This window comes from Xiphophorus couchianus, chromosome 6 (assembly GCF_001444195.1).
Source record: "Xiphophorus couchianus chromosome 6, X_couchianus-1.0, whole genome shotgun sequence".
Taxonomy (NCBI): domain Eukaryota; kingdom Metazoa; phylum Chordata; class Actinopteri; order Cyprinodontiformes; family Poeciliidae; genus Xiphophorus; species Xiphophorus couchianus.
The window spans coordinates 24527863-24554296 of record NC_040233.1 but is presented as its reverse complement, the minus strand read 5'-3'; the positions used below and the strand labels follow the sequence as shown (position 1 = coordinate 24554296).

At 36.5% G+C, this 26434-nt stretch overlaps 1 protein-coding gene across 1 annotated transcript in view; it reads left to right on the top strand.

The window, feature by feature from the left end:
- The window catches only part of atp1a2a (ATPase Na+/K+ transporting subunit alpha 2a), a 58761-nt gene that overhangs the window by 15529 nt on the left and 16798 nt on the right, over positions 1 to 26434 (top strand). Inside the window, exons 7-17 of the mRNA XM_028019424.1 lie at positions 1301 to 1418; positions 3339 to 3607; positions 7985 to 8183; positions 10421 to 10530; positions 15141 to 15275; positions 17199 to 17278; positions 19266 to 19375; positions 20812 to 20987; positions 22424 to 22560; positions 24051 to 24201; positions 24873 to 25041. Coding sequence (XP_027875225.1) covers positions 1301 to 1418; positions 3339 to 3607; positions 7985 to 8183; positions 10421 to 10530; positions 15141 to 15275; positions 17199 to 17278; positions 19266 to 19375; positions 20812 to 20987; positions 22424 to 22560; positions 24051 to 24201; positions 24873 to 25041 — 1654 coding nt within the window. The remainder of the gene's footprint in view (positions 1 to 1300; positions 1419 to 3338; positions 3608 to 7984; positions 8184 to 10420; positions 10531 to 15140; positions 15276 to 17198; positions 17279 to 19265; positions 19376 to 20811; positions 20988 to 22423; positions 22561 to 24050; positions 24202 to 24872; positions 25042 to 26434) is intronic.

Below are 26434 nucleotides of genomic sequence, written 5' to 3'. Positions count from 1 at the left end.
TTTTAACAAGAAACAGATGCAACATAAACTTTTTCGCAAACTGATTTTGACACTTCCTCAGCATCTTTACTGCAAATGATTCCTACGGTCTGCTGAGAATATTAGTAGTTTTATTAGTTTCTCTCATATTTGAACATAAACCAAAAGTCTGGTTGTAAATCCAGTAACATGAAAATTACAGGAGCCAAAGGTTTTATGATGATCTGTTGAAACACTGTCATTAGATTTTTAAAAAGTTATTATTAACATACCGATGCTCTGTTTTATTGCTTTTGGGTAACTGGGATTGGAATCTCACTGCTGTCCTAAGGGTTTTATAATGAAATATTTTAGCCTTTTTCAATTGTTTTGTTAAAAATATTAATTTTGATTCTCAAATGGAGATTTCTTAAGTAGGTCTTCTAACTTTATCCCATCAATGATGATCTATAGTTCTACAGGCAAACCAGTGTTTTTGATTATCCTTATCTCAAAACTACTTTTAGCCACAGTTATTAAATTCTGAAGTTCTCATCTTTTTATTTGCAAAACCGGGTCAAATCCAAAGGACAAAATCCTCTCTCATCTGTGATGCACTTTTGAGTTTCTCTCTAGAAATATTACAATAAAAAAATGTTCCTTTACTTTAATGAAATGCTAAAGTTTTTTTTTTGTTTTTGTAATGTTGGTTTTCTAATATCAATCAGTATTTTAAAGACCTTCTCTTTGGCCAGAATATAAATAGGATATAATTGCAGGGGTTTATATTTCTTAAATTCCCCTTAAACATGGAGGAAACATCAAAAAGTGGCAGAGTAGATATGTGTTCAAAAATGCAGAAAATGCTAAAATAAAAAATTGCTTCCTACTTAAATTTGGAGTTTAGACAGATATCTGTGGTCAGTAATAATAACTGCAACTATGGTAAAAAAAATAAAAATAAAATCTGGGATTGGACCCAGTTTATCTAGACAGCACACAGGATGTGGAGGAGATTAAAGAAGGTAGAAAAAAAAAAAAAATTTGGGAAACATCAATACAATTTCATAAAATGTTTCCAAACATATATTTACCTATAACTATAGAGGATGATGAATGGTGTATTATTGATCAAAATGTTAATATATTGCATATTAGTGGTACAAACCTTCTTCAGATCTGAAATTAAAAGCCACAGAAATTTGTCATATTAATCGATTTAAAAACGATTACTGGTTCCTTTTCATCGCCGTTCTAGTAATTCTCTCCACCTTTATCTCGTTGAATACGTCGGTGTCACTGGATAACGTTTTCTCCATCTTTCCTCTTTTTTCCTGTAAAGGTGGACAACTCGTCTCTGACTGGAGAATCTGAACCTCAGACTCGCTCCCCCGAGTTAACGCATGAAAATCCGCTGGAGACCCGAAACATCTGTTTCTTTTCCACCAACTGTGTCGAGGGTCAGTAGGCCAAATCCAACGAAGATTGCCTCTTATCTCCTCAAGATGGCTGTCTTCAAACTATTTGGTGCAAAACATTGTTATGACTCTCTATCCAACCATGAATGTGTTTCAGTGCAATAATGAGCTAGGCCAGCATTCCTCCATGTGTGCATCCTACACTAGAGTGAAGAATCTGATCTTTATTGCAAAAGGATTGGCACTGAGGCTTATATTTAAAATTAACTGGTTAGATTTACCTCTAGTTGAAATGCTTGTGAATGTGTTACAGTGTCAGATTCCTCTAAATTTATCCCATTCATCATTGCAACAGATTTTACAGGTGAAATCATTAAAGTGTTTCACCTTGTTGGGTTTGGAAGATATTTGTAAAAACTTTAACATTAATAGATATGAGAATATTTTGATCAGAATACAAAGATGTTCTTCACTTTGTCCTTTAAGAACTATGTAATTGTGAGACATGCATATTTTTTAAAATCCCTCAAAACAAAACAAATTTTGACTTAAAATCCATTACCTTCACTCACACTGTAATTTCACTTTTCATAAACATTACAACACTTCAACTATTCGACTGCTGCTTTAACTAACTACAGATAAAGAATTTATGGATCTTTAAAAGTTAAATTTAAAACTTTGTCAGAGGAAAAACATGACCTTTATGTGGCATGTTTTTTACGATGTAGCACTGGACAAAGTATAAGATGATTATTATAACCTGGAATTGCAATATGAAATAATTGTTATTTAGTAATTCAGTATTAATAATTCAATTAAGCTATTTACATAGCAGCATGCTTTATATTCAACAAATATTTGTAAATATAGGATCAGAGCTGGCCCAAGATTGTATGGCAACATAAGGATAAATTAGCCAAGCATGCTGACTGCCTAACATCAGCCGCCTGAGCATCACTGTGTTCAAACATTAAAATGTCTGAGTAATCAACACATAATTTAATGTTGAGCAATCTTGTCAATTTCCATTAATTATTTTAAGAAAACAGATAAACAGATAATTTTAGAAGCTGATTGCTGCAGATAAATAGTGAAGAATGAGTTATTTATCTGGATTATTTATTTTCTCCTGCAGTCATGTTTAGTCAAGAAGGGAGGAATTTATTCTTTTGCTTTAATCAAGAAGTCTATGGTTCAATTATTGTGAATTCTTGAATGAATATGGAGTTAAATGAACATTTTTAAATAATTTTAAATATGCTCTAAATGGAATTGTTGACTTATTAAAACTTGACAACAGAAAAAGGAACTAATCAATTTCTGACATTGATTTTGCCCTTTCATCTTTTTGTACCTTTGTGGTTTTAGACATTTTGTTCCGCCCATAGAAACATTGCATCAGGATAATCAATGAAAATCACTTCAGCTGTCAGTGGTGGACAGGTACAAGCTAGCTGAATGGATGTTTTGCTCAAACACTTAGTTTAGCATCTGTTTAGTTGCCCAGTCATCATTCTCTAGCAGGCACCTATAATTCACTTCCATCTATCATAGCTCTGCATTCAGCCGTCATCTTCAGCATTAGGCCTCCTTCATGTTCACAATATACATTATTTACCTTCTGTCATGACTTCCTCACTATGAACACTCATTATTCCCTTTTCATATTCCTCACAGAGACAGCATCAGGCCACCTGTCTGAAAGCTGCCTCTGACACTTTGTGATCTACCATGAATTTACTTTAGAGAGCTCCCATTACAAAGAAAAATATGTTGATAAAAATATTTAGCCTTTTTGAGGCTTCCAATTGAAATGCTTACCGATTTGATCAATTATTTCAGGCTTCCCTCTGTATTTTGATGTGAAGTTAGATGACCTTAAATGTTAGATTACTTTGTCAAGAAGTTTTTATCCAACTTTTAGTGTAAAACTAACTCAGAGTTTCTGCCTCCCATCAGGCACCGCTCGTGGCATTGTGATAGCCACTGGTGACCAGACTGTGATGGGCCGCATCGCCACCCTGGCGTCTGAACTGGAGGTGCGCCAGACGCCCATCAGCGTCGAAATTGAACATTTCATCCACATCATCACCGGCGTGGCCGTCTTCCTGGGCATGAGCTTCTTCATCCTGTCGCTTATCCTGGGCTACACCTGGCTGGAGGCCGTCATCTTCCTCATCGGCATCATAGTGGCCAACGTGCCTGAAGGCCTGCTGGCCACGGTCACGGTGAGGAGGGCAAAAGGTTTGGTATAATGGAAGTGGAGAAGTTTTCTGATTAGAGAAGTTTATTTTGAACAAACACACTTTATTCTAGAACAGAGGTGGCTAAACCGTTTGCCCTGAAGGCCAAAACTGGTGAATTTCTTTTCACCGGCTAAACAACACATTAAATAAATAAAAAAAACATCTTTATATCAAGACAGATCCAAAACATAAAAAGGATTTTGGACTGTTAACTTATTAAGAAAAGCAGACAATTTCCATAATTTTTGGGTCATGAATTGTTTTCTTGTTGGCCAAAGTTTTACCAGTTTTGACATGTGGTCTTGGATCAAACAGAATCATTTCAAGGGCCACAAATGGCCCCCAAGCCACACCTAGGACACTATTGCTGTACAGTATAAAAACACAAAATCTTACCAAGTATTTTTGTCTAGTTTTTAGTGCAAATATCTTAGTACACTTGAAATAAGACAAACAAAATTACGTAACTTTTCAGCAAGACGTAATGAGTTGTTTTAAGTAAATAATTCTTGAATATAGATTAAAAACATTTTTAAAAAAATTAAAAACACTTATAACAAGTGTTTATAACAAGACATTTTTCCTGTTTTAAGTTTTAAAAAATCACAGTGGAACTATTAGTGTTTGCATCTACATCCAAGCATTATTAACTTAAAACAAATGTGTTAAACTAGCTGAAAAGTTACTTTTTAAGATATTTTTTCTTCATTCAAATGTACTAAAATATTTGCACTAAAAAGACAAAAAATATTTGTGGGATTTTGTAAAGGAAATGTTTCATTTAGTTCAAATTATTAAAGTATAATACTTTTTTGTGGTGTCAAAAATATGCTTCAGGTTTACATTCATCATATGCCTGAATTTAATATTTTTGACCTTTTCATCAGATATTTTAACAGTCTTTTTCCAGGGTGGAGTGATTACATGATAATCTACACCAGGGATGTTTTGAAAAACAAACATTTACAGTAAAAATCTGAATTTATGTCCTTCTTATTGTTTGGCAAGATGTCCAGTAATGTGTTGCATCTTTACAAAATATTTTGAGATGCATTCTAAGGCATATGACATAAATCTAAATGAATATTTCACTGCCCTTCTTGTTAATGTTGCTAAAAATCACATGAATCAGTTTGCATAATACACACATGTTTTAAAAGGGTTAAATTTGAGGCTCCTTCATGCTTTGTCTAGGCTAAAACTGGGTTTAATGTGCACATTTTGGGTGATGTTCTCATTCTTCTTCTGACCATAAAACCTTTTCCTGGATAGGTTTTTATCGTCCAACATGGAGCCAGATATACATTTTCAGTGGAGTTTGTTGGTGTCGCTTTTCCAGCGGCAGGGTTGAGAGTTTGTGGTTCTTGGGTTGTTCTTGAACATCTTAACCCAATTTTCTTTCACCTCATGTGGCAGGCTGGTCCAGATAGCTGAAACGTGGACACCGTTTTTTTTGTTTTTGTTTCTAGAGGAAAGTGATGCCAAACAAATACCAAAACTGGTCGTGGAATAGATACAGTGGGGTAATGTTAGATAGATAACTGAATGATAGATAATGTTAAGCTTCTGGAATGACCTTCCCAAAGCTCCCATCTCTGCATTAAAAATGAATGCATAAAAGCTGGACCCATGCCAGGAAACAAGCCATTTTAAATAAACCAATTAAAATGAACTTCTGCCAAGATGAGTGGTCAAATCTCCAGACAGAATCTTGCCAGTAGCTTGCTGATGGCTACTTAAAAAAATCAGTAGTTAAGTTGTTCACTTCTCAAGGGAGATCTGCCAAAATATTAATGAGTGTGTATACATACATTCGTTCATCTGCCTTTTTGATTTCCCATTTTTAAGCTACCGAAAGAAACTTGATATTAGGCTTTCAAAGGAATAATTATAGTATATACCCTTTGAGACAAATCTTGTTGTTTTGCCACAAGCCTTTTGCGTTAGTTATATTTTCTAAGAAGAACCAAATAGATGCAAGAAAAAAATTAGTACATAAAAGTTGAACTTTATGGTGGATTGAATGTGATGTTTGATTTATTTTTGTGAACTCAACCGAATAGTTTTGGGTTACACAGAGTATGATTAGCATTTAAAGCTGTTTGTCAGATTACTTTGCTATTTGGAGCAAAGCAATTCCAACTACACTGAATGAAGTCTGGTGACTCATTTTCTCTCTCTCTCTCTGTCAGTGCAGTCAGTTGATGTCTAAAAAGAGACAAATTGGCTGTCGGGGAAATAACTTCCTTTTTAGAGCAACAGTAATTGTTTGAACATAGACAAATGATAAAAAAAGTTAATGTGTGGAAAATTGTTGTAGATTTAGAGATTGTCATCTGTCCAATGTTTTTGCATTCTCTCCTCCACACAGATGTTGCTCTTGCATTCAACCAAAGACTGCTTGTTCTTCAGTATTAGCTGATGTTCAGCCTGTAAAGATAAACAATATTTCTGATACTTTTCTTGCTTCTTCCCTTCACACGTTCATATTTTAATGCAGATTTGATACACATTCATATGCAGACATATTTATATGCAGATACGTTTATCCTGAGATTAGAGGTACGGTGACAAGCTGCAAAAAGCTCCCTGTTTTCTGTCAGATTACGTCACATTTTGCAGAACCCCTTGGCAATCCAGTACAGAGTGGAAAAAGTGTTTAGTGTCAGCTTAAGTCAGATGATTTACAACACATTCTGTATTTGATTTTCATTATCCAGGATGCCAGGTTCATTCTGTGGAAAGGTTTAGCTCAAGATGAACCCAATTTTCTAAGTCTGACTTTGATTTAGCCTGTGTAAATCATACAGTTTAAACCCAATGCAATCATGGTTTGAAAAAACAAACAAACAAAAAAAGCACCCACTATTAATTATTTCATTTTGTTGTGGAAACGCGGAGATCTCCATCCGGAGCTAAAATGATTTAAATCTGCTCTCCACACTCACCACAGATTTCACTACATCATTATTTATTGAACTGAGAAGGATCAAAAATTTAAACACGTAAAAGTACTCTCTGAAAACTCAAAAACCTCAGAGAAAGGAAGTGTATTAAGTGTATGTATTTACCAAAACTGTTAGTGGTTTAAAAAGCTGAACTTACTCTAATCATCATGTTTACTGAATAATAGTGCCAAACAAAATAGAAAACAATGAGGTAAAGATTACTTTTCATTACTAATATAGATTTTAGAGAGTAGAGAGTTATTGTTAGCAATTCTTTTTAACTTCATAAACTTGTAAAACTAGGGTTTGAGCTTTGTTCTCGCCCACAGGGACAGCTGTGTCTGACAGGGAGCTGCAGCATCCAATAAACTGAGTCCTTTATCTAACCAGCATCATAAACGGTGAAAGATAGTTAACATGATACAGAATGCCCAGTTTCATTTATGGACTCGATAATATGCATGATTAATACCAATTATAGAGCTTTACAAGCACAGAAGTGGATAGTAACCACTTACTTTTACTGGAGTAGTAATATGTTGAATTAGAAATGTGCTACCAGTGCACAAAGATATGCAGTGATTTAAAAACATTTTACAGTGTAAAATCAGGCTGGGCAGGTTTTAGTCGAGAACTCTGATACTTATCTCTAAAATTGGCCTTGATTGGCCTGGTTTGATTCTTGGGATTGGCTTGGGGTATTTCCAGTTGTAAACTTCTGATGCCGTGCTCTGCCATTTCATCTGCTATGTCACAGTCCTGATATCACATCACAGTCCTGATATTGTGTTTTTGGTTCATTAGTTCAGTTTACAAAACATGGAAATAGAACTAAGCCATCGTTATTGATAGTTGTTAATTACACCTGAGGCTTCCTGGATCCTAAAGCGCTCTCTGAAGTGATTCATAATGAAAAGTTGAAACATTTCACTGTTGAAATGTAGTTTTCCTTTGACAATAAGGAGGATGAGCTGAGACTGATGACAATGTCGTTTGAAACGCCATCAGTTGACTTTTCACTGGTCACAGCAAATGAATTAACTTTCAGCGACTGGTTTCTTTTAGCATCCTTCTGAATTTTAATGTGTATTTCTTAGATGTTTGGTGGAATGTTGCCATCAGTTTGAGTTCGTTTGTGTTGAAGAATCTATTGGAGCTTATGGTGTGTATGTTTGTCCAGTCTTTTTATTCTGTATGTGACTCTTAACTGGCTGTTTACCAATCAAACACACACACGCACACACACACACATACACACACCCATTCTCTTACCAGGCACCTTCACCACGCATGGTTTCACAAGCACAAGCGCTTGAATGCACCACTGCGTTCATATGCTCTCTGCGCTCGTCGACTAACAATCAACCATCCTCCAATCTCCTCCTCTTCCTCTCCTCCTTCATCCTCCCAGGTGTGCCTGACGCTCACTGCCAAGCGAATGGCCAAGAAGAACTGCTTGGTGAAGAACCTGGAGGCCGTAGAGACTCTCGGCTCCACCTCCACCATCTGCTCCGACAAGACGGGCACGCTGACCCAGAACCGTATGACCGTGGCCCACATGTGGTTTGACAATCAGATCCACGAGGCAGACACCACCGAGGACCAGAGTGGTAAGACAGAAATGAGTTCAAACAGGAGAGGAGCAACAGAGATCTGGAAAAATGAGGATTCACCACGTCAACATTTTTCTCAGTAAATGTTTCCAAGTGACCAACACAAAAAGATCAGCAAGCTGGAAATTAGTCTAGAAATTAAGTTTTATGTAATAAAGTATTAAACACTTTTACTCAAATCTAGCAGCTTTATTTTGTTTCTCTGAAGCCAGGATGTTTTCTTGGATCAAAGGCCCACCCTGTTCTCATCTACAAATTCTTGAAAGAAATTTCCAAATCTTTTTCTCCACTCATCCTTTCTTTAGTTGTATGAAGTTTGCCAGTATAATAAACATAGAAACTATCTCGCACCTTGACGTTCCCAGTCCCAAACTTCACTGTTGCTACTATATTTTGGTGGTGATCAGTGTTGTAATTTGTCTAGGTTCAGTAGAAGTGAACTCTGGTTCGGTTTGAATGCATATGTGGATGCCAAGTGTGGAGACCGCTCCAAAAGCAGGAAGTGGACTACAGTGCAAGGCATTCTGGGTAGATACAACCAAAGCAAACACTCAAGTCTAGCGCTAGCTGGTGAAATGGCTTGTGGTCTTTATTCCTACAATTTCTTAAATCTGATGACGATCCATTTTTGTTTACATTTTGCAAAGAAGGAAGTTGCGCTCATGTCTTCTTCAGAGATATTCATGTTGTTTCCTTCAGTGGTTTTTGGTGTAGCGCCCTCACATGGACAGGATTTCCTAGGAGTTTGAAAATGGATCAAATGTTGCTATTTTGGTCCCCAATCGAACCGAGTCTACCGGACTATCAGGTGTGAAAACACCCTAACATGCATTTTCTTCAACAGCCGAATCTTGTGCAGTGAGTCTGAAAGCAGAAATTTCAGATTTTTGAACTATTTGTTCTCTTCATGGAAAATGTGTTCCTGCAAATTCACTGTCTCTGAGGAGTCCCTTGTTACTGGTCCGTAACTCTTTAATCTCAGATTTTTAAATGTTTATTTTAACTTCAGTGAGATTTAGTTATGAGCTCATGGTCAACTCCGGTTGATGGTGAAATTGTCTTAATTTCTACTCACTGGATTATTGGATTATGGTCCTAACTGTGTTAAAAAAGATTTCCTTGTCACTCAGTAATGTATCTGTCTCACTGGGAGAGATACTAGTGAGACAGATAGGCTGAGAAATATTCTGACATATTTTAGCTGGTTTCTGAAATGTTCATGCCTTGTTGGATCTCTTTTGCATCATCTATTTATTTATTTATTTAGATTTCTTGAAATGTATCCAAAATCTGCTGTCAGTTTCATTATTACAAGCATTTTAGAAATACATTTACAGAGAAAAATGTTGATGTGTTTCCACACTTAGTTCCCCTGCTGTAAATTAAGGAAAGTTCAATTTATAGAGTGTGAGGGAATGCAGGAAGGAGGAAAGGGACCACCTGCCAAAATTCATCTGGCCAATATTTCCACTGCCAGCAAACATGACCGTTCACTCTGCTGGTTTCATTAATTGAGAAGAAGTGTGCAGTGGGTGGCACAACCCACAGCTCTTCCTCGGCAGGACTGCCGCCGCGCAGCCAATCGGATTCCTGCCTCCTACCACTGAAGGATATATCAAGCCAAAATTCATCAAGAAGCCTCCAGCATTAACCAAAAGGTTGGGCAGAAAAGGAGCAGGTGTTCCATGCATAATAATGAGCACTGACTACTCTGTCGTCTTTCATTGAGTAGCCGGTGGTTTTGAGAGAAGGAAACGACATGCTGCATTTTGTTTTTGCAACTGCTGCAGATTTTATGAGGCTTCTCCTCCCATGTTTGTCACTCTCAACCACTCCAGCCACAAACTGCCTGTCTGTTTACACAGCAGCACTGACAGCGAGTACTCCGACATGCAGGCAAATATGAAAAATGAATGCAGCAGACTGGGGGTCATTTTCAATTCGATTGGGTGGCTAGCCTCAAATTTTCATACAAACTATTTCCTACTAGCTCTTATTTTGGAGACATTCCAGGTAAAAAAAAAAAAAAAAGGTCTAATTTTCCAGACTGGGGAACTGAAAAATCTTTTCTGTCAAAGAAAAACTGTTTTCTTAACTTAAGTGACCTCGATACGTGTTATTTAGCTGCAATATCCAGTGCCACTTTGTGAACCCAGAGTTGAGTCAGTTGAATAAATACTGAATGAGCTCTGTTTAAATAAAGTCTAACGCAGGTCCCTCTCCACTGCTTCCAGGTTCTGGTTTTGACAAGAACTCTGGTACTTGGTTGTTCCTGTCCCGCGTGGCTGGTCTGTGCAATCGAGCTGTTTTCAAACCCGGACAGGAGAACTTCCCCATCCTGATGGTACACGCAATCCACACACAGTCTGACACGCGATATAACACAAGTTTTCCAAATGTTCCACATCAAGCTGCAGGCTCATGAATTATCTCGACTCTTTACAGCAGTGGCACACAATCCATTTGGTATAATGCAAGGCCATTATGAGCCGGCTTTTTTTATGTGGATCAACTAATGCATGCACATAATTCATGAGACATGATTTTGCCTACTGCTTTGCCAGTAGGGTGAAGTTAACAACATAAGGGAAGCGTCAGGTGAGCTGTCGCTCAGAAAGAAGCCTTGTTAGAATAAGTATTTGATCCCTATAAGTTAAAGAAGTACTGCATAAATATGCAGGTACAATATGAAGACAAGAGTAGACTTCTTAAATTCTAAGACTTTTTGAACATCTACTGGACTGAAAACGCTTTCATCCAATAGTCAATTTTCTTATTGCTTTCCCTCCAGCTAATAAATAAAATTAATTTTAGAGAAGGATCAACACATCATGGGACCAATTTCAGTGTTTACAACATTTATAGAAATGAAGCAACAGCAAGAAAGTAAAAAAAAAAAAAGTCAAATACAAATTCACCACATGCATTTTCTGCCACTGATGTAGAACCTTGAATCTTTTTCAGCATTATGAACCATTCTGAATATCTTGCTGTGAATTTGAGTAGTCTTGCCCTTTCTTGGCAGGTTTTTCTTGCTGTCATGTACTTTATATATTCTAGTAATTAATTCTGGTCTTCAAAGGGTCACTAAGAGTTTAGATGTTTGTTTTAATAAACCAACCAATGCTTTATTTCCACAAAATGTTACCTCCTGTTGTCATTTTGCTGCTGCTTGCGACACTCAGTGGTTTTTCACTTTAACAGCTAGTAAATATACATTGCACTGTAAAACAAATTAGTTTGATTTGCAGCTTCTCAACAAAATAGGAGTAATATCAATACCAATCAATGCTATTTTTACAAATATTATTTGTAACTTTATCTGCAGTGTTATCTCATGAACCTTCACTCCAATTCTTTTCACAGATTTAGATATCGGACAAAGAGAACATGATTAGGAGACTGTTTTCAAGTGACAAATTCAGTTATTAAGGTAATAAGGTAGCACTTTGGCAATATGTAAAAAAAAATGTAATTCCCGTCTAACCTAAGAAAACTGTATTTGGATTCTGCAACATTGGAAAACATTCAAACATTTACAAACTCCTTAAAGGTATGCCTTCAGATCTGAGTCAGATTTAAGTCATGATTTATAACAAAACCTTCAGTTTTTTGTCAGTGAGATGTTGACTTGCTGAACTCTTGTCCTGCTCCATGACCCAAGTGTATTTAATGTAAAGTAACAAATTAATGACTAGACATTTTCCTTTAGGGTTTTCTGGTAGTACAATTTCCATGATTCCATCAATTACATGAAATTTAAGGCATGTGGTAATAATAAAACACAATACCACCACCATTATTGACTGCAGGAATAAAATAGTTTATCTGAAGTGTTTTTCTTTTCTCCTTTTTTTTTACCTGATGTAATACAACGTGCAAATTTCTCAGTTTCTGTTCAGTTAGTAGATCACCTAGATGTTTTGAGGAAACTTGAGAAAGGTTATTGGTGTTCCTGTGTGAATTTGTCCCGTGGAGGCTGTTTTTTCCAAGTCCTTTTCTTACTCTGAAACCATGAACTCTGACTTTAGGGAAGCGAGGCTCGGAGCACATTAGATTTTGCTTGTGTTTTCAGACCGTTTCTAATAGAGATTTCTTCATTTTACTGATAAATGAAAACCAGAATTTGAAAACTGCTGCTTGTATTCACTCAGGTTGTCTTTGCTTGATATTAAAATGTGTTTAATGAACCAAAACATTTAGATATGAGGGGAAAAAAGAAAGCAAATCTGTTGGAAGCAAATTCTTTTTCACACTCCAACTTGTTTTTTTTTTTATTTCTAAGCACAAAACTCATTAAATATACAGAGCCTGTTCATGTATATTTCAGTGATACTCTGCTGTAGGTGCTAAAATAAATGTCAGACAAATCTCTGGACTCAAGAACCAAACAAGTATTTAAATCTGTTTCTACAGTAACAAACAACTTCACTGTGAACTAAATGGTTTCATTGCCTTTGCTGATTTACCTCAACCTGAAAGCCACTTCAGATCCGTGTTGCAGTGTCAGTTTAAGTGTTTCTTAAAAAGAAACATTTGCAAAAATGTTTCTTTTTAGCAAAAGAAAACAGAGGTGTGAACACAGAACCGCTGATCCTTCTGTGCTGTAACCTGAGTTTTGTTTAAAGATACAGGAGATAAAGGAGAATTTGACTTGTTTCTTGAAGATATTCCTCCTTGCATCTCAACCTGCTGAAGAGGATTAGGGAACCTGAAAAATAAAAATTCTGACTTTAATCTCAGAATTCTTTAAACTTTAATTTTCTGTGATCAAAAGTCAGAATATTCACCTGAGCTTTTCTAAAAAAAAACAACCAAAACAACAAGTAACAATTTCTTCAACATGTTTAAATATACTGAGAGGTTGAATTATTCTAAAATTATACATAGGAGATACTGAGAGAAAAACATAAATATGCATGTTAGTTTGGAAAGTGCTTTGCTTGACAGACCAACAGTAAGAAAAATAGTTCCACCTAACAAAAGTTGCAATTCACACTTACACGCTTAACCTCACGTGTAAACACACACATAGAGAATCATGCAGTACACCCTGAGAAATAACTCACCCACACTGACAAAAAAAACACACACTGCTGAGTAGGTAAGTCAATATTATCCCAGTGTTCTAGCAGCCGCTTTCCTCCAGCCTGTGCTTCATTGACCTGAAGAAATTCTCAGTGTGGCTCACAGTTATTGGATTACAACTTCTTCTGTGTGAGGACAAACGCCTCTGCTGAAGCCTGTCTGTCCCTCGTGGTGCCCGGCTTCCTCCCGGCGCAGAATAACAGATGTGTCTCCTGACAGCAGTCAAACACAGCAGTGCAGGCGCCGGCACCATTACTAAAACAAGTCCCCATCTGCACTTGTGAAGACAGAGAAATGGAATTTCCCTTGATCTATTTATTCATTCATGAAAAGGCACAAACAAGGACAAATCTCGCGGAGCGCTCGTCCTTGTTTCACGGCTGTTCATGAATGAATAAACAGAAACAAAGAGAAATTTCTTGTCCCCCTCGAACTCCCTCCTGGGTTTTTGGGTGTCAGGTCATCACTTTTGCACTGATTTTAATAATCCAGCATCAAGGATTGTTGTTATCCTCCTGGAATTTTCATAAAAGCCGATATGAGTGGTTTATCAAAAGAGGGTTAGTTAAAAATTGGTGACAAAACTCTAATTCAACCTTCAAAATGCACAAAAAATAAAAGCAAAATGAATCCATTAGGTGTTTTGTGAAATAGTATGTCTTGACATTTGTGTTTGTGGTACTCACTGCGGGGATGTTGGTGCAAGTAGATAACATTTATAACACTTTCTTAAAAAATAAATTTTTGTAGGTCAGCTTTAGATGCGCAGAAGTAACGATGTTACTCAGATTAATTTTAGCCTCATGGAAATAAAACACTCTACGGTTGCTTGGGACTTCTGCTTGCCTCTTATTTCATTCCTGTATGTTTTTGCTTGAAATAAAGTTATTGGGGGGGGGGGGGAGAGAGAATGTAAGGAGAAAAAATGGAACTGCTGCGTAAACAGTCTTTACGCACTTCAAAATAAGAGAATGAAACAGTTGAAAATCAAGACTTCTACATGGACATTAAACTTTTTTTACCTGAAAAATTACAAAACAGGCAAGTAAATTAGCCTGTTCTAAATTATTTTTTTAAAAGATGAATTTATGGGAAGCCAATTGTCCTAAACGTTTTCACAATTAGCTAAAGCGCTAAATGAAAGATTTGTGTCACTATTAGCAGATTAAGTATAATGATAAAAATTAAAAATTATTTCCATGCATTATTTTCCTTCCAAATCACAATTATTGACTAACTTATGTTGGTATATCACCAAAAAAACTCCAAATAAAATATATATTGTATATACCTGTTTGTGATTGTAATGTGGAGTGTACTTTAGCGAGGCATGACATTTGGAGGACTGAGTCAAAAGAACAACTGATGGGATTCCAATTCCTTCAGGTCGCGACTCTTAATAACTCAGCTGTTTGTAATAATGATCTGACTCATTACTCAAGCAGCATTTATCCATCATCGGGCCCTATTAAGTCCAAGCCTTTCTAATATCCAAAATATTAAAAACTGAGCTTGAGAGAGACATAAAATATCGTGCATTATCTTTTATCTGTGAACCTTTTTTAGTCAGTTTATTGTTTTGTCTGTATTTTCAGAACTAGGTTTTGGGTTTTTATTGCTTTTCTATAGCTTTGAAAACAAGCCTGTGGCCAAATCATTGTTGTTGATGTAGCTTCGCTGCCTGCATTATTGATGAGAACCATAATGTAAATAAGCAAAGTTTTCGAAGGTGTCTCATTTATACCATTAAATAAGACACTATAAAAAGTTTTCCTTCGCCGCTTTGCCATAAACACAAACCGGGAGTCATTTTTTAATATGCGGATATGAGTGACTGCGCTAATGTGATCCTGTGTGTTCCCCCAGAGGGACACAGCGGGGGACGCGTCAGAGTCAGCCCTGCTGAAATGCATCGAGCTGTATTCAGGCAGTGTTCGTGAAATGAGAGCCAGGAATCCCAAAGTGGCTGAGATCCCCTTCAACTCTACCAACAAGTACCAGGTAAACATCAATTCATCGATTCAAGGATTTCTGCTGGTGCTGCAGGGAAATCCCGTTGGAAGTTTGTTACTTTGGACTTTGCCTTGTATTTAAATTGAGAACACATCCATGTCATTTTGTGTAACGTCTAAACTTTAAAACACAAAAGAACATTTAAGATCCTTCTCTACTATACCTACCCCAATTCTTTAATAAAATTGTCTCCTTTCTTAAATCTGGCACATACTATTATATATTTTCAAATATATTAAATGTAGAGACTTATCCATCTTTTGCAAAACTTATTTGTTTGCATTTGTAAGACTTCCACAGGTCTATTTCTGAAATGTAAATTTTCAAAAATATTTTAAAAATGTTTACAAGTTTTAAAAAAAGTTAAACGTGGGTTTGTATGGAAGAGGATTTTAAAAAAAAAGGAATTCTGACTTTGATCTTAAATCTCTGAGATTCTGACAGTTAAAAATGTCAGATTTCTGACAATTATAAGAAAAAAGTCAAATTGAAATTAAAGTCAGAATTCTGACATTAAAAGTCCATTTCTGATATCCTGATATTCCTGAGAAAATAGTTTAGATTTTGAGACAGAAATCAGAATTCTGAGTGAAAAAGTCAAATTCTTCTTTTCTTTTTCAGTGGCCTTAACCCTTCATCCGAATTTTGAGTGCAGATACAGATGAAAATGAACACAAAGGAAAATTATCCAAAAATAAGAAGAGCAATGCAACTTTGCTAAAATCAAAGTGCTGCAGACTGACAATGCAAACTTAAAAGTTCATTGATTATTTTCAGTCACGTCTCATCAGGGTTGTTTTATAACTAATAAGCTCTTGGGTTATTAGCTGCTTACTTCTAACAGGAGCCCACTGCAGTCTTTATATATGGTAGAAAGCCTCGCTGACTTCCGTCCTGGCTGAAGTTTATTGTCTTAATTCAGTGTGAACGATTCCCTCAGGAATTACACAACTTGCAGAAATGATGGGAAAGAAACTCTGTTCCCTTGAAGTCCATCCCTCCATTTTCTATCCAGACTTGTCAGTACAGGGTTGTGGAAGTGGGGAGGACTTATTTTACATTAAAACATAAAAACTTACCTTATTAGTAATCAACCGAGTAGCTTCTTTAAACATGCACAGTGGTAGTTTTAAAATTTTATATTTCAAGACATATAAAACAAGAAATGAAATCAAATGTTTTATCTTAAAAAATCACTTTTGTCTGACATCAGTTTATTCAAAAACATTAATCACTCGTGATTTTTTCTGTGTGTTTTTTGTAGTATAATGCATTTATTCACTTCTAAAAACAAAATTAGCTTTTTAATTTTCATTTTAACGAAGATTAGAACAAGTTTGACCAAATACCCAATTATGTGACATGCTGAATTCAAGCGGGGTAGCAAATAGTCAATAATACATTGAATAAAGTAAACACAATGACTTTTTTATGTTTTGCTCAAGGGTATGGTAGCAATTACAGCTTGTGGATGTGTCTGTCACTGCACCAATAACCAGAGCACTAGAAGATCTGAGCCAGCGTGTGAACAGCAGTGATGTCTTACCAAACCAAGGACTTCCTGCATGCTTTATTACACCTGTTGTCAGACTGCAGGTAAGAAGTGTTAGGAAGGAGGAAAATCTGTTGTGACTCAGATACAAATGATCTGGGGGACTGTGCAGTTGGTCCTGTTGGAGAAAAGGTAATAGGAAGGTATATCACAACAACACATGTGAGAGTCTGATTGAACAGACGCAGCGTGAACAGAGGAGACTTTCAATGTTCGTTCTGTCAAGTCAGCCTCAATGTCACTTTCATTTAAATCAGGTGGAAGACTGTGACACCAGCTCCCCAAAAGGAAAAGGAAGATGTCTGACTAGAGCTCTTTTTCTCTGAAATATCACATCGCTATCCTTATCTTTCCTTAAGCTCTCCATCCATGAACTGGAGGACAATCCCTCTGGTCATCTTCTGGTGATGAAGGGAGCACCGGAGAGAATCCTGGACAGGTTTGTTGATCAATAATTTAATAGTAATGGAAATAGTGTTTTGTTTACCATTTTGTTGTGCATGGCAGATACTTGATAATTTTCATTTCTTGTGTAGGTGAACAAAAAAAAGCAATGCTTGTAAAAAAAAAATGCACCTTCATATATAAAAGTCACTGGAGCTTTAAACTCGCAGTGTTGTCTTAACGTATTAAAACAAGGCCAGGCGTCTTCTCTGTTGAATACAGTGACACGGTCCTTCATCAACATTGGCACACACGCCGCAGTTTTTTCAGATTTAATCTCACACACACCATCCGGGCCGCTGTAAAGTGTCACAGCAGCAACAGATGTAAATTAATCTGCTGGTGGAAGTAATCCACAGCAAATGCAACATGCCCTCATACTAAAGTGAAATATCACCCCACCTCCTACAGCCTGGCTGCTGCCGAGCCGGACTGTTTCACTCGCTGAAATTAGGTTGTACAGGTTCAAACAGCAGCTGTCTGTCACTAATCTTAGACAAAATAATGATAAAAATCTTCATAAATGAGTATCTGATATCACTTTGAATTATTGTTATGCTACAGTGTGTTTTAAAACTCATTCGAATTAAAAGTTTAAACAAAACTAATGATTATCCAAACATTATACCTATATATATACATATATACATTTGATCAGTCAGTGGTGAGATGACCATTAAATAAAATGTCTCTTTTTTTCTTTTCTGTCTTTTTTGCATAACATTTTAACTTGTTCATGGTCTATTAACCATTATCCTAATGTTTGCTATTCAACAACATATGATCAGACTAAATGGCCAAAAGTAATAATTAACAATTACGTTAAATCTAATCAAGCAGTATTTAATTAACTATTAACTTAACAATGTCTATTTAATTAAATATCCCTATGCCATACTCCATTTTTAGAGGGGGGCAGTTTATAACTGCTTATTTTGATAATTCAAGTACAGAATATCCATTGATATGCATTAATATGCATTAATATGCACAAACAGTCTTTTCCTTACAAAGAGGGTAAAACCAGTCAGTGGCAAGAAAAATGATTAACATTCCTTGATTGGCTGCTTTGCAAATGCAAATTCATAGCATGTCAAGTATTAAGTAAATAAATACATCATCAAATCATCAATAAAATAAATAAATGTTTCAATAATTTACTTAATAGACAGTTTATTTGTTATATGATATTAAATAATTAAAATGCAGGTTTATATATGTTCCAGCACGGTCCAGATGCATTAAAAGCATTTAAATCACATTTGATCGAAGTTTCACAAACTGAGGCGTAAACTAGTGGAGTTCAACAGATCAGTGACTTCGACTTTGATGGGCGAGTTTGACAGAATGATTTCATAGTGAAGCTCCAGGAACAGAAACAATTATATAATTAAATACACTTTAATTATTTATCTGCACTTGATATTACAAGTTTGAATTTTAACAGTTTAATGACATATTTAATAAATCAACTGTCTATTGAATAAATTATCTAAACGTTTAATTAAACATTTATTTCATGCTGCATTTAATTGTTAATGTTTTAATTTACTTAATTTTGTCCATTCTTGGACTCTTCATTGCCAGGTACCATTGAATGTGGATATTTCAGCTGACCAAGTTACATTATTTGTGAATAATTCTCTATTAAAAATAACAACTGAGAATAGTGATATTTTTTAGCAAAGTATTGGTGACAATTAATAAATCAAATATAATAATTAGCTATTATCAAGATTTCATCATTAGGTAATATATCTCTGACATTTTTATTCTTATATAATAACAAAAAGAAGATTGCATATTATAAATTGTTCGATATAAAAATATAGTGTTTTAGAATGTTAGAAAAACACAGAATCATAATTTCTGAAGGTATACAGTCCTATTTTAATGCAATCTGAAAAATAGTTGACACATTTTTCTCAACTGGACTTTACTGAACGTGGGAGTGGCTCTGAGTCTGTTGTTAAATGTTGCAGGTGCAGCACCATTATGATGTATGGCCAGGAGGAAGCGCTTGATGAAAACTGGAGAGATGCCTTTCAGAATGCCTACCTGGAGCTGGGCGGACTGGGAGAGCGAGTGCTCGGTGTGTGTTGCGGCATTAGAAGATGTGTGTCTCGTAATAGGTGGAGAAGAGCAGCAGTTGGACACAGCACTTACTTTTTATTATCTTCTTGGTAAACAGGGCAGTTTGCAGAAAATGTCCCCATAAAAGTGCAGACTGCTATCCTTGCAACAAAGAAAATGGCACTGCAGTCTGGCACAGAAAGGCAGCAGGAAACAGGACAAAAATGACCTGCGTTTATAAAACTTCCTTCCAGATCCGTTTGTGAAATGTTTTTCGCAGATTTACTATGAAGTGTTGGAAGACCTGAGCTAGAAATTGGGTTATGTAAGTCAACCTGGGTCAAATTCAAGTCTAAAATATAACATAATGTTGTAAAATTATATTTTCTCTTGTAAAATGTCAGACACCTTTTTGGGTAAAAAGTCATTACCTTAACTGTCTCCAGCATATTCTCTACTCTGACTCAGTAAATGTCAGCATCTTGACAGCAGAAGAAAAACCTTGGCGTATTTTTTAAAAAGTGCCATAGGTAATAATTATGTGCTATCATCATTTTGTAAGAGTATATGTCACTGCAGCTGAATGTGGAACATTGCCTCTTTTAGAGCAAGACCCTGGAAATCGTAAATTATTGTGTCTTGGTAATGCCTGGGGTGATGATGATCATGGGTTGTGTGTTTCAAGACAAAAACAACATGTTTTCTACATGTTTGGGATGGATCTGGCTTCACATCAAAACCAATTTGTTTTGTCTTGATGTTTTGGAGAAATGAGATGGATAATTGGAAAAGATTGCTTTTTTTAATCATAGTCATTTCTAATACAAGTGGGCAACTTTACAACTTTCACTTCCTCAGCAAAAATTATAAATTTTCTGTTTGCTTCTTAAAGAAATTTCCATAAATTATGTTAAAAATTAGGATTAGATTTTACCAATAAGACCTGCTTTTCAAAAGTAGAGATCATTGTAGATTGGAAAGGGGCGTCTCCTCATAATGGTTGGCTTGGTTTCCACCTGTGGGTCAGATGATGAAACATGATTGGTTAAAGTCTGAGGAAATTGGCCTTTAGAATAAGCAAAGAACAGACTGGAACTTATGATGCTTTCAACGAGCCATACTTTCACATTTATTTAAGAAGTTTTTGCCATATGACTCTAATCTATACAATGACAGGAGCAATTGTAAAGGTGCCAAAAAAAGATTTTTCTGTCTTTTTCACTTCCAATTTAATTTAGGAAATGTGGGATTGGTTCTTCAGATAGATATCTATTTTTATTGATCATAAAACCAATATTAATATTGGTAATTTTGGTAGCGTTTCTGGAAAAAATAAGAGTGAAGGTAGCCATAAAAATCTTCTCTTTTACAGGAAGACTTTTCTTTTTCTTAAAGAGCTGCAGTAAATTCAGTCCATGATGTGCAATCAGCTCCTTGATCCCCCTTCTCTTGCAGGATTCTGCCACTTGAATCTGTCTCCATCCCAGTTTCCTCAAGGATTCACCTTCGACTGCGACAACGCAAACTTCCCCACAGAGCAGCTCTGTTTTCTGGGTCTCATCTCCATGATTGATCCGCCGCGCGCCGCTGTGCCCGACGCTGTGGGTAAATGCCGCTCCGCTGGCATCAAGGTAATTGGTTGCACAGTTTTCAGCTGTCATTGTTGTTCCTGAGAAGCCCTTTCCTGTGGCTTTAGATATCAAGCTTTTTAGAAGGGAATATTGCACATCAAATGTCTTTTCATATCACAGCGTGTACTTCAAATGACAAGAGATCGCCTCCAGGGCCACGATCGATGATGACCTGTGGACAAACAAAGTACATTGTATAAAAAAAGCTCATGCCATAACAGTGGCATTAAAATGCTTTTGCCCATTTTTCCTTCTTTAGAGAACAAACCGGCAATGAGTGAGATAAGGTTTAGAAAAGACTAAATAACCAAATATGTATTTTTTCATGTACAAATTAAAAGCATGAAAGGTAATAAAGAAAAGGAATCAGTTTATTACGAAAGTAGTTTGTAAAAATCTCCATCTGGTAAAGTGCAGATTAATGACATTTTTAATCAGCGACAAATACACACAGAGGAAATGCTTTGTCAGAAAAATAATAAGGTCGGCCAAAGGAAGGTTAACAAACTGCCAGCAGAGATAGAAATTGGATAACGAGCAGAAAAAGCTGTTCTAATTCAAGGCAACAACTACAAATGCGGAAAAGGGATTTCACACATTTCATTTTAGGTGCTTATCGTGCTTCCTCTCGATAATGAATTTTTGAAAGACACACAATAATTGTCTTAAAAAAATACTAACTGGAGGCAAAAGAATGTGAAGGTGAAAATAGCTGGAGTTCATTCAGTAAAAGAGTTTTAACCTTTATTGCAAAATGTCTGCTTTGTTCTGGCTGAGGCTTTTTAAAAATATGTTTAGTCCTGTGTTTGTTCTTGGTTCTTCTATATGTTTACATGCCATAAATATGCAGATGTGATTCATTTACTTTCCAGATATTATGAGCAAAATTAAAGTAATTCTTAAGTAAGTTTGGTATGTAGAAAACTGTTTTTGTTATGCAGGAATAATTGCAACTCAACATTTGGGGTAAAAGTTCATTAGTCTTGCAACATTTCCTTTTCACTGCAGGTTCTTCAACAACATTTCCATCACACTGGAGTCCAAACAATAATTAGACCAATTAAAATGTTACTTTTGTTCTTCTGGAGTCACGTTCCTCTTAGAGTGTGAGAACAGCCTCAGAGCTGAAATCACACTGAGTAAACCCAAAATAATGACTGAGTATTTCTGAAGCTACCATCTTGACCTCTACAGAGTTCGATGACCAAAAGCCCCATTTGTTTTGCTTGATGGATTTGTTTCACAGTCACTAAAGTTTGCATTATATTAATCACTATTTTTAATAGCATCATTGTTTTTTTGTGTAAGCACATTTGTGTAAAATGTTTTTCATGTTATGATGTAGCTCAACCATGCTGCTGTGACACATGACACCCACATGATGATCCAGTGCAGTAAGATTCCTGATTTATGGGGGGCTTTCTGTCCTTAAACAGGTCATCATGGTAACCGGGGACCACCCTATCACAGCCAAGGCCATTGCCAAAGGGGTGGGCATCATCTCTGAGGGCAACGAGACGGTTGAGGACATCGCTGAGAGACTGAACATCCCTCTGAGCCAGGTTAACCCCAGGTGTGTCTGTGTGTCAGAGCAGGTTGTGGTTGTGTGCTCAAGCGTCGAGGGGCAACCCACTGTGAGATTGTTTGAGCAGTTCAGGATGTGAGCAGTGGACTGTCCCCGGGATGTGTGTCCAGGACGGAGTGTGTGCTCAAAGAAACGGCTGGCAAATATTATCATTCAAGAGTCAGATGGAAAGTTTCTCAAAGGTTCCAGATGCTGGTAAGCTGGTAAGCTGGACTTGGAAATGGGAAACTACAGAAAAAAATCTTTTTTGTTTATTTAAGTGGGAGAAAAAAACTAATTAGGAGGACAAAAGTGAAACTTGTCAATCTCAGACATGCATTTGATGTGGAAACAATGTTAAAATGACAATAAAAGTTGATTAAAAGACTCCTGCAGAGAGGTCTATATGGTCTGTCAAGAAAATAATTATAACATTGAGCTCCTTGTCTTATTCCTTTGGTTTTTGTGCAAAGAAGGGATTAAACTAAATAATTATGAAATGTTAATGAAAATGGGGGTGTTTTGTTCTATAGGAATCTTTTTGATTTATGTGGGAGAGAAACTTCTACATGTTTTTGTCAGGTCTGGGATATAAACTGAACACACACACACACATCTACACTAAGACATTACAGAAAATATTTCAAATAATGAAACTGATGATCAAATCTGTAATTAAGTTTTTACCTTATTAAAAATGTTTACTGTATGTAGAGTGGTGTATAGTGTTAAGCATGTTAATTGTAATTCTTTTTGATCCCTTCATCAGCCAGGAAATGAACACTAAGTTCTTGCTGTGATGCAGGCATTCTGCTTTTGAAATGACTAAATGCTTTAAGGAGAAGTATTATGTGTTTTCCACCCACATAGTAAAATTTTACAGCCCAGTCAAATATTGTTAGTACAGTTGTTACAAAAATGTTTTAGAAATGGAACATGGCTAAAGAGAAACTTGACTTTGTAATTTAATGCCTTGAAATTCGGCTTCTGTCTCTTTAAGAATTCCCTGCTTTTCCAACAATCTGCCTTCATATCAACATTCCTCTATTTAGTGTTTACAACGTCAGAGTGTTGGACTGAGAAATAGTTCATGTAACATGCTCCACATACACACAGTTCTGCCAGGTGTTTGCTAATTGCTGCTGCTAGTCTGGAGGAGCTGAGTGGGAGAATCAGTGCTAGATTCTCCCAAGTGTTTTACACACCCAAATGGTTGCCATGGGAGATTAAAGGATTTCTCAAGCATCTATGAAAGAATCAAGACAACACTCCAGATATGTTTTTGATGACTGAATAACATTATAACATGATGTAAAACCAAAAACAGTCTATTTTACTTAAAACCACCCTTTAAATTCTACCTATTCAGAGAAAATCCTGCAGACATTGTGTGTTAGTTGACACATTCAATAGCCAGGCAAGAAAATGTCAGATTACCCCCTTCCTAGCTTGGTATCGTGACTCCATGGTGTTTTTATTCATGTGTATGCTATTCACAGGGATGCCAAGGCTTGTGTGGTGCACGGCTCAGACTTAAAGGACATGAGCTCAGAGTATCTGGACGACCTGCTAAGGAACCACACTGAGATTGTTTTCGCCCGCACCTCTCCTCAGCAGAAGCTCATCATCGTGGAGGGCTGCCAGAGACAGGTCAGTGGGTCAGAAGTGTGTGTGAACGTGTGGTCGGCTCTTTTTTAGGAAGCATTCATCGGGAATTTAGTAAGCTGGTTCATGTGGCTGAATGCAAGCATGTGTGTCTTGTGATAAACCCAGAATGGGTGCACGAATGTTCCTGTTCACGTTTAAGTGTGGCGCTGTGCTTGAATAAAGGTGTGTGTAAGTGAGAGTATTTGTGTGTCCCTGCCATTTACTGCTTTCTATGTGTGTTCATTTGAGTGTTCTTGAGCTTTTTGTTTGTGCAGGTGGTTCAATGGATGAATGCGCGGTTTTGTGCGTGCCTGTGCATGTATGTGAGAGTTCCTGCAACAAGGGCTTGTTTGTGAGCATATGGCTTAAAAACAAGTGTGTCTCTGTAACGTTTATTATTGCCAGTATCTTAAACTCCCAGTCAAAACTCTGCTTTTATGCTCAAAAAGAATATTAGATCTTTGTATTGCACTCATGTATTGAGGTCATGCAACAATTCACCCCGACTCACTCATTCTGGCACCATGTGACTGAATGATTGCTACTCAATTTAAATTTTTTTTATTAATCTCCCCAGAGCTGCTGTGAAAAGACATTATTAAGACAGAGGGGGAAGGGCAGTACAGATGGTGATGGGAGGGGGGAAAAACTTTCTTTTTTTCTTATGGGCACAGGGGGCCATCGTGGCTGTGACGGGGGATGGAGTGAACGACTCACCGGCTTTGAAGAAGGCAGACATCGGCATTGCCATGGGGATTGCCGGTTCTGATGTGTCCAAGCAGGCAGCTGACATGATCCTGCTGGATGACAACTTTGCCTCCATCGTTACCGGAGTGGAGGAGGGTGAGTGCGAGGTGGAGAGACCATGAAAGAATACAAAAACAAAACAAACAAAAAAAAAACAAAGATGGCGGACAAAAGAAAAGTCAGGCAGAAAACAACTTCAAAGAAAGAGCCATGCGACATGAGATCATTTTTTGCCAACTATAAAAGGTTTTGTGGATGGAAATTATCCTGATTTCTAAGATGATTTCCAATAGAATTTGCAGTATATATTCAATGTTTAAACTCTTGGCCTTGCGAGTGAGTGTCCTCCAACTTTTAAATGTGTTTGTACTTTAACACACTTAACTTAGAAATTAGGTCATCAGCAGGACTCTGCAGAATTTGATGGCCTGCTGAACAAGTAATATAAACCCTTTGAATCAAGTTTGCTGGACCAAAAACATCAAAAATTGGAGGATTAGAGTCTGACTATGCTGAACAATAAACTTTACACATTGAGGCTGCACACACAGTGAATGGTACAGCTATCCATATCTTTAATATTCATATTTCATTGTTTCATGTTACTACTACAAACGTAAATGTATTTTGTTGGCAGTTTATGTGACAGACCAGGAAAACATTGTGGAGACTTATAATTTAGAAGAGAAACATATGTTTGTACAAAAAAGAAAAGAAGAAGGAGTTTATATTTAGCTCCCTTTAACCTAATGCCCTGAAAAATCATCCAATGAAACCAATTATATTAAATTCAGCGCAGTGTGTGTATACAGCACCAATTCACAACAAATGTTGTCTTGAGTCTTCTTGAAAAAAAAATTATTTCAATTCAGTCACACATACATTTCAATTAATCCTACATATCAAGAAATACATTAAACTCAGTTAATTATTAAAATTAGTTTCTATCTAAGTTTCTATCAAAGCAGATTGCATCAAGTCATTGATTTGCATCATTTACTCCTGCTGGACGAGAACAGCAGAAAATCACTTGCGTTATCTCGTTGACTCTACCGGTGTCCCTCAAATCAAGCATGCATGTAGCAACAGTGGAGAGAAAAACTTCCCTTTAATAGGAAGAAACCTCCAGCAGAACCTGAATTACTATAAATGGATATCTGCCACAACAAGAGACTTAATTGTTCACCGATGTTTAAATTCACTTATTGTTCTGTAAGAGCATCAGAAGTTTATTAGAGAATATTAGGGAACAAACAACACCATAAAGATGAAGCAACACACCACGAAGATCAAGGAAAAGCTTACTGAGAAGTTTAACACAAAATTAGACCCAATTATGAATCAGACTTGTAGGTTTTGATTTTTTGCCCGATTCTTTTGTTAATGATATCACCATGGGAAACAGTGCATTTGAGGTTTTGCCTCGAAATACATCCACAGGTGTGCCTGTATTAACCTAAATGTTGTAAATTAAGAAGCTTGAAAAGCC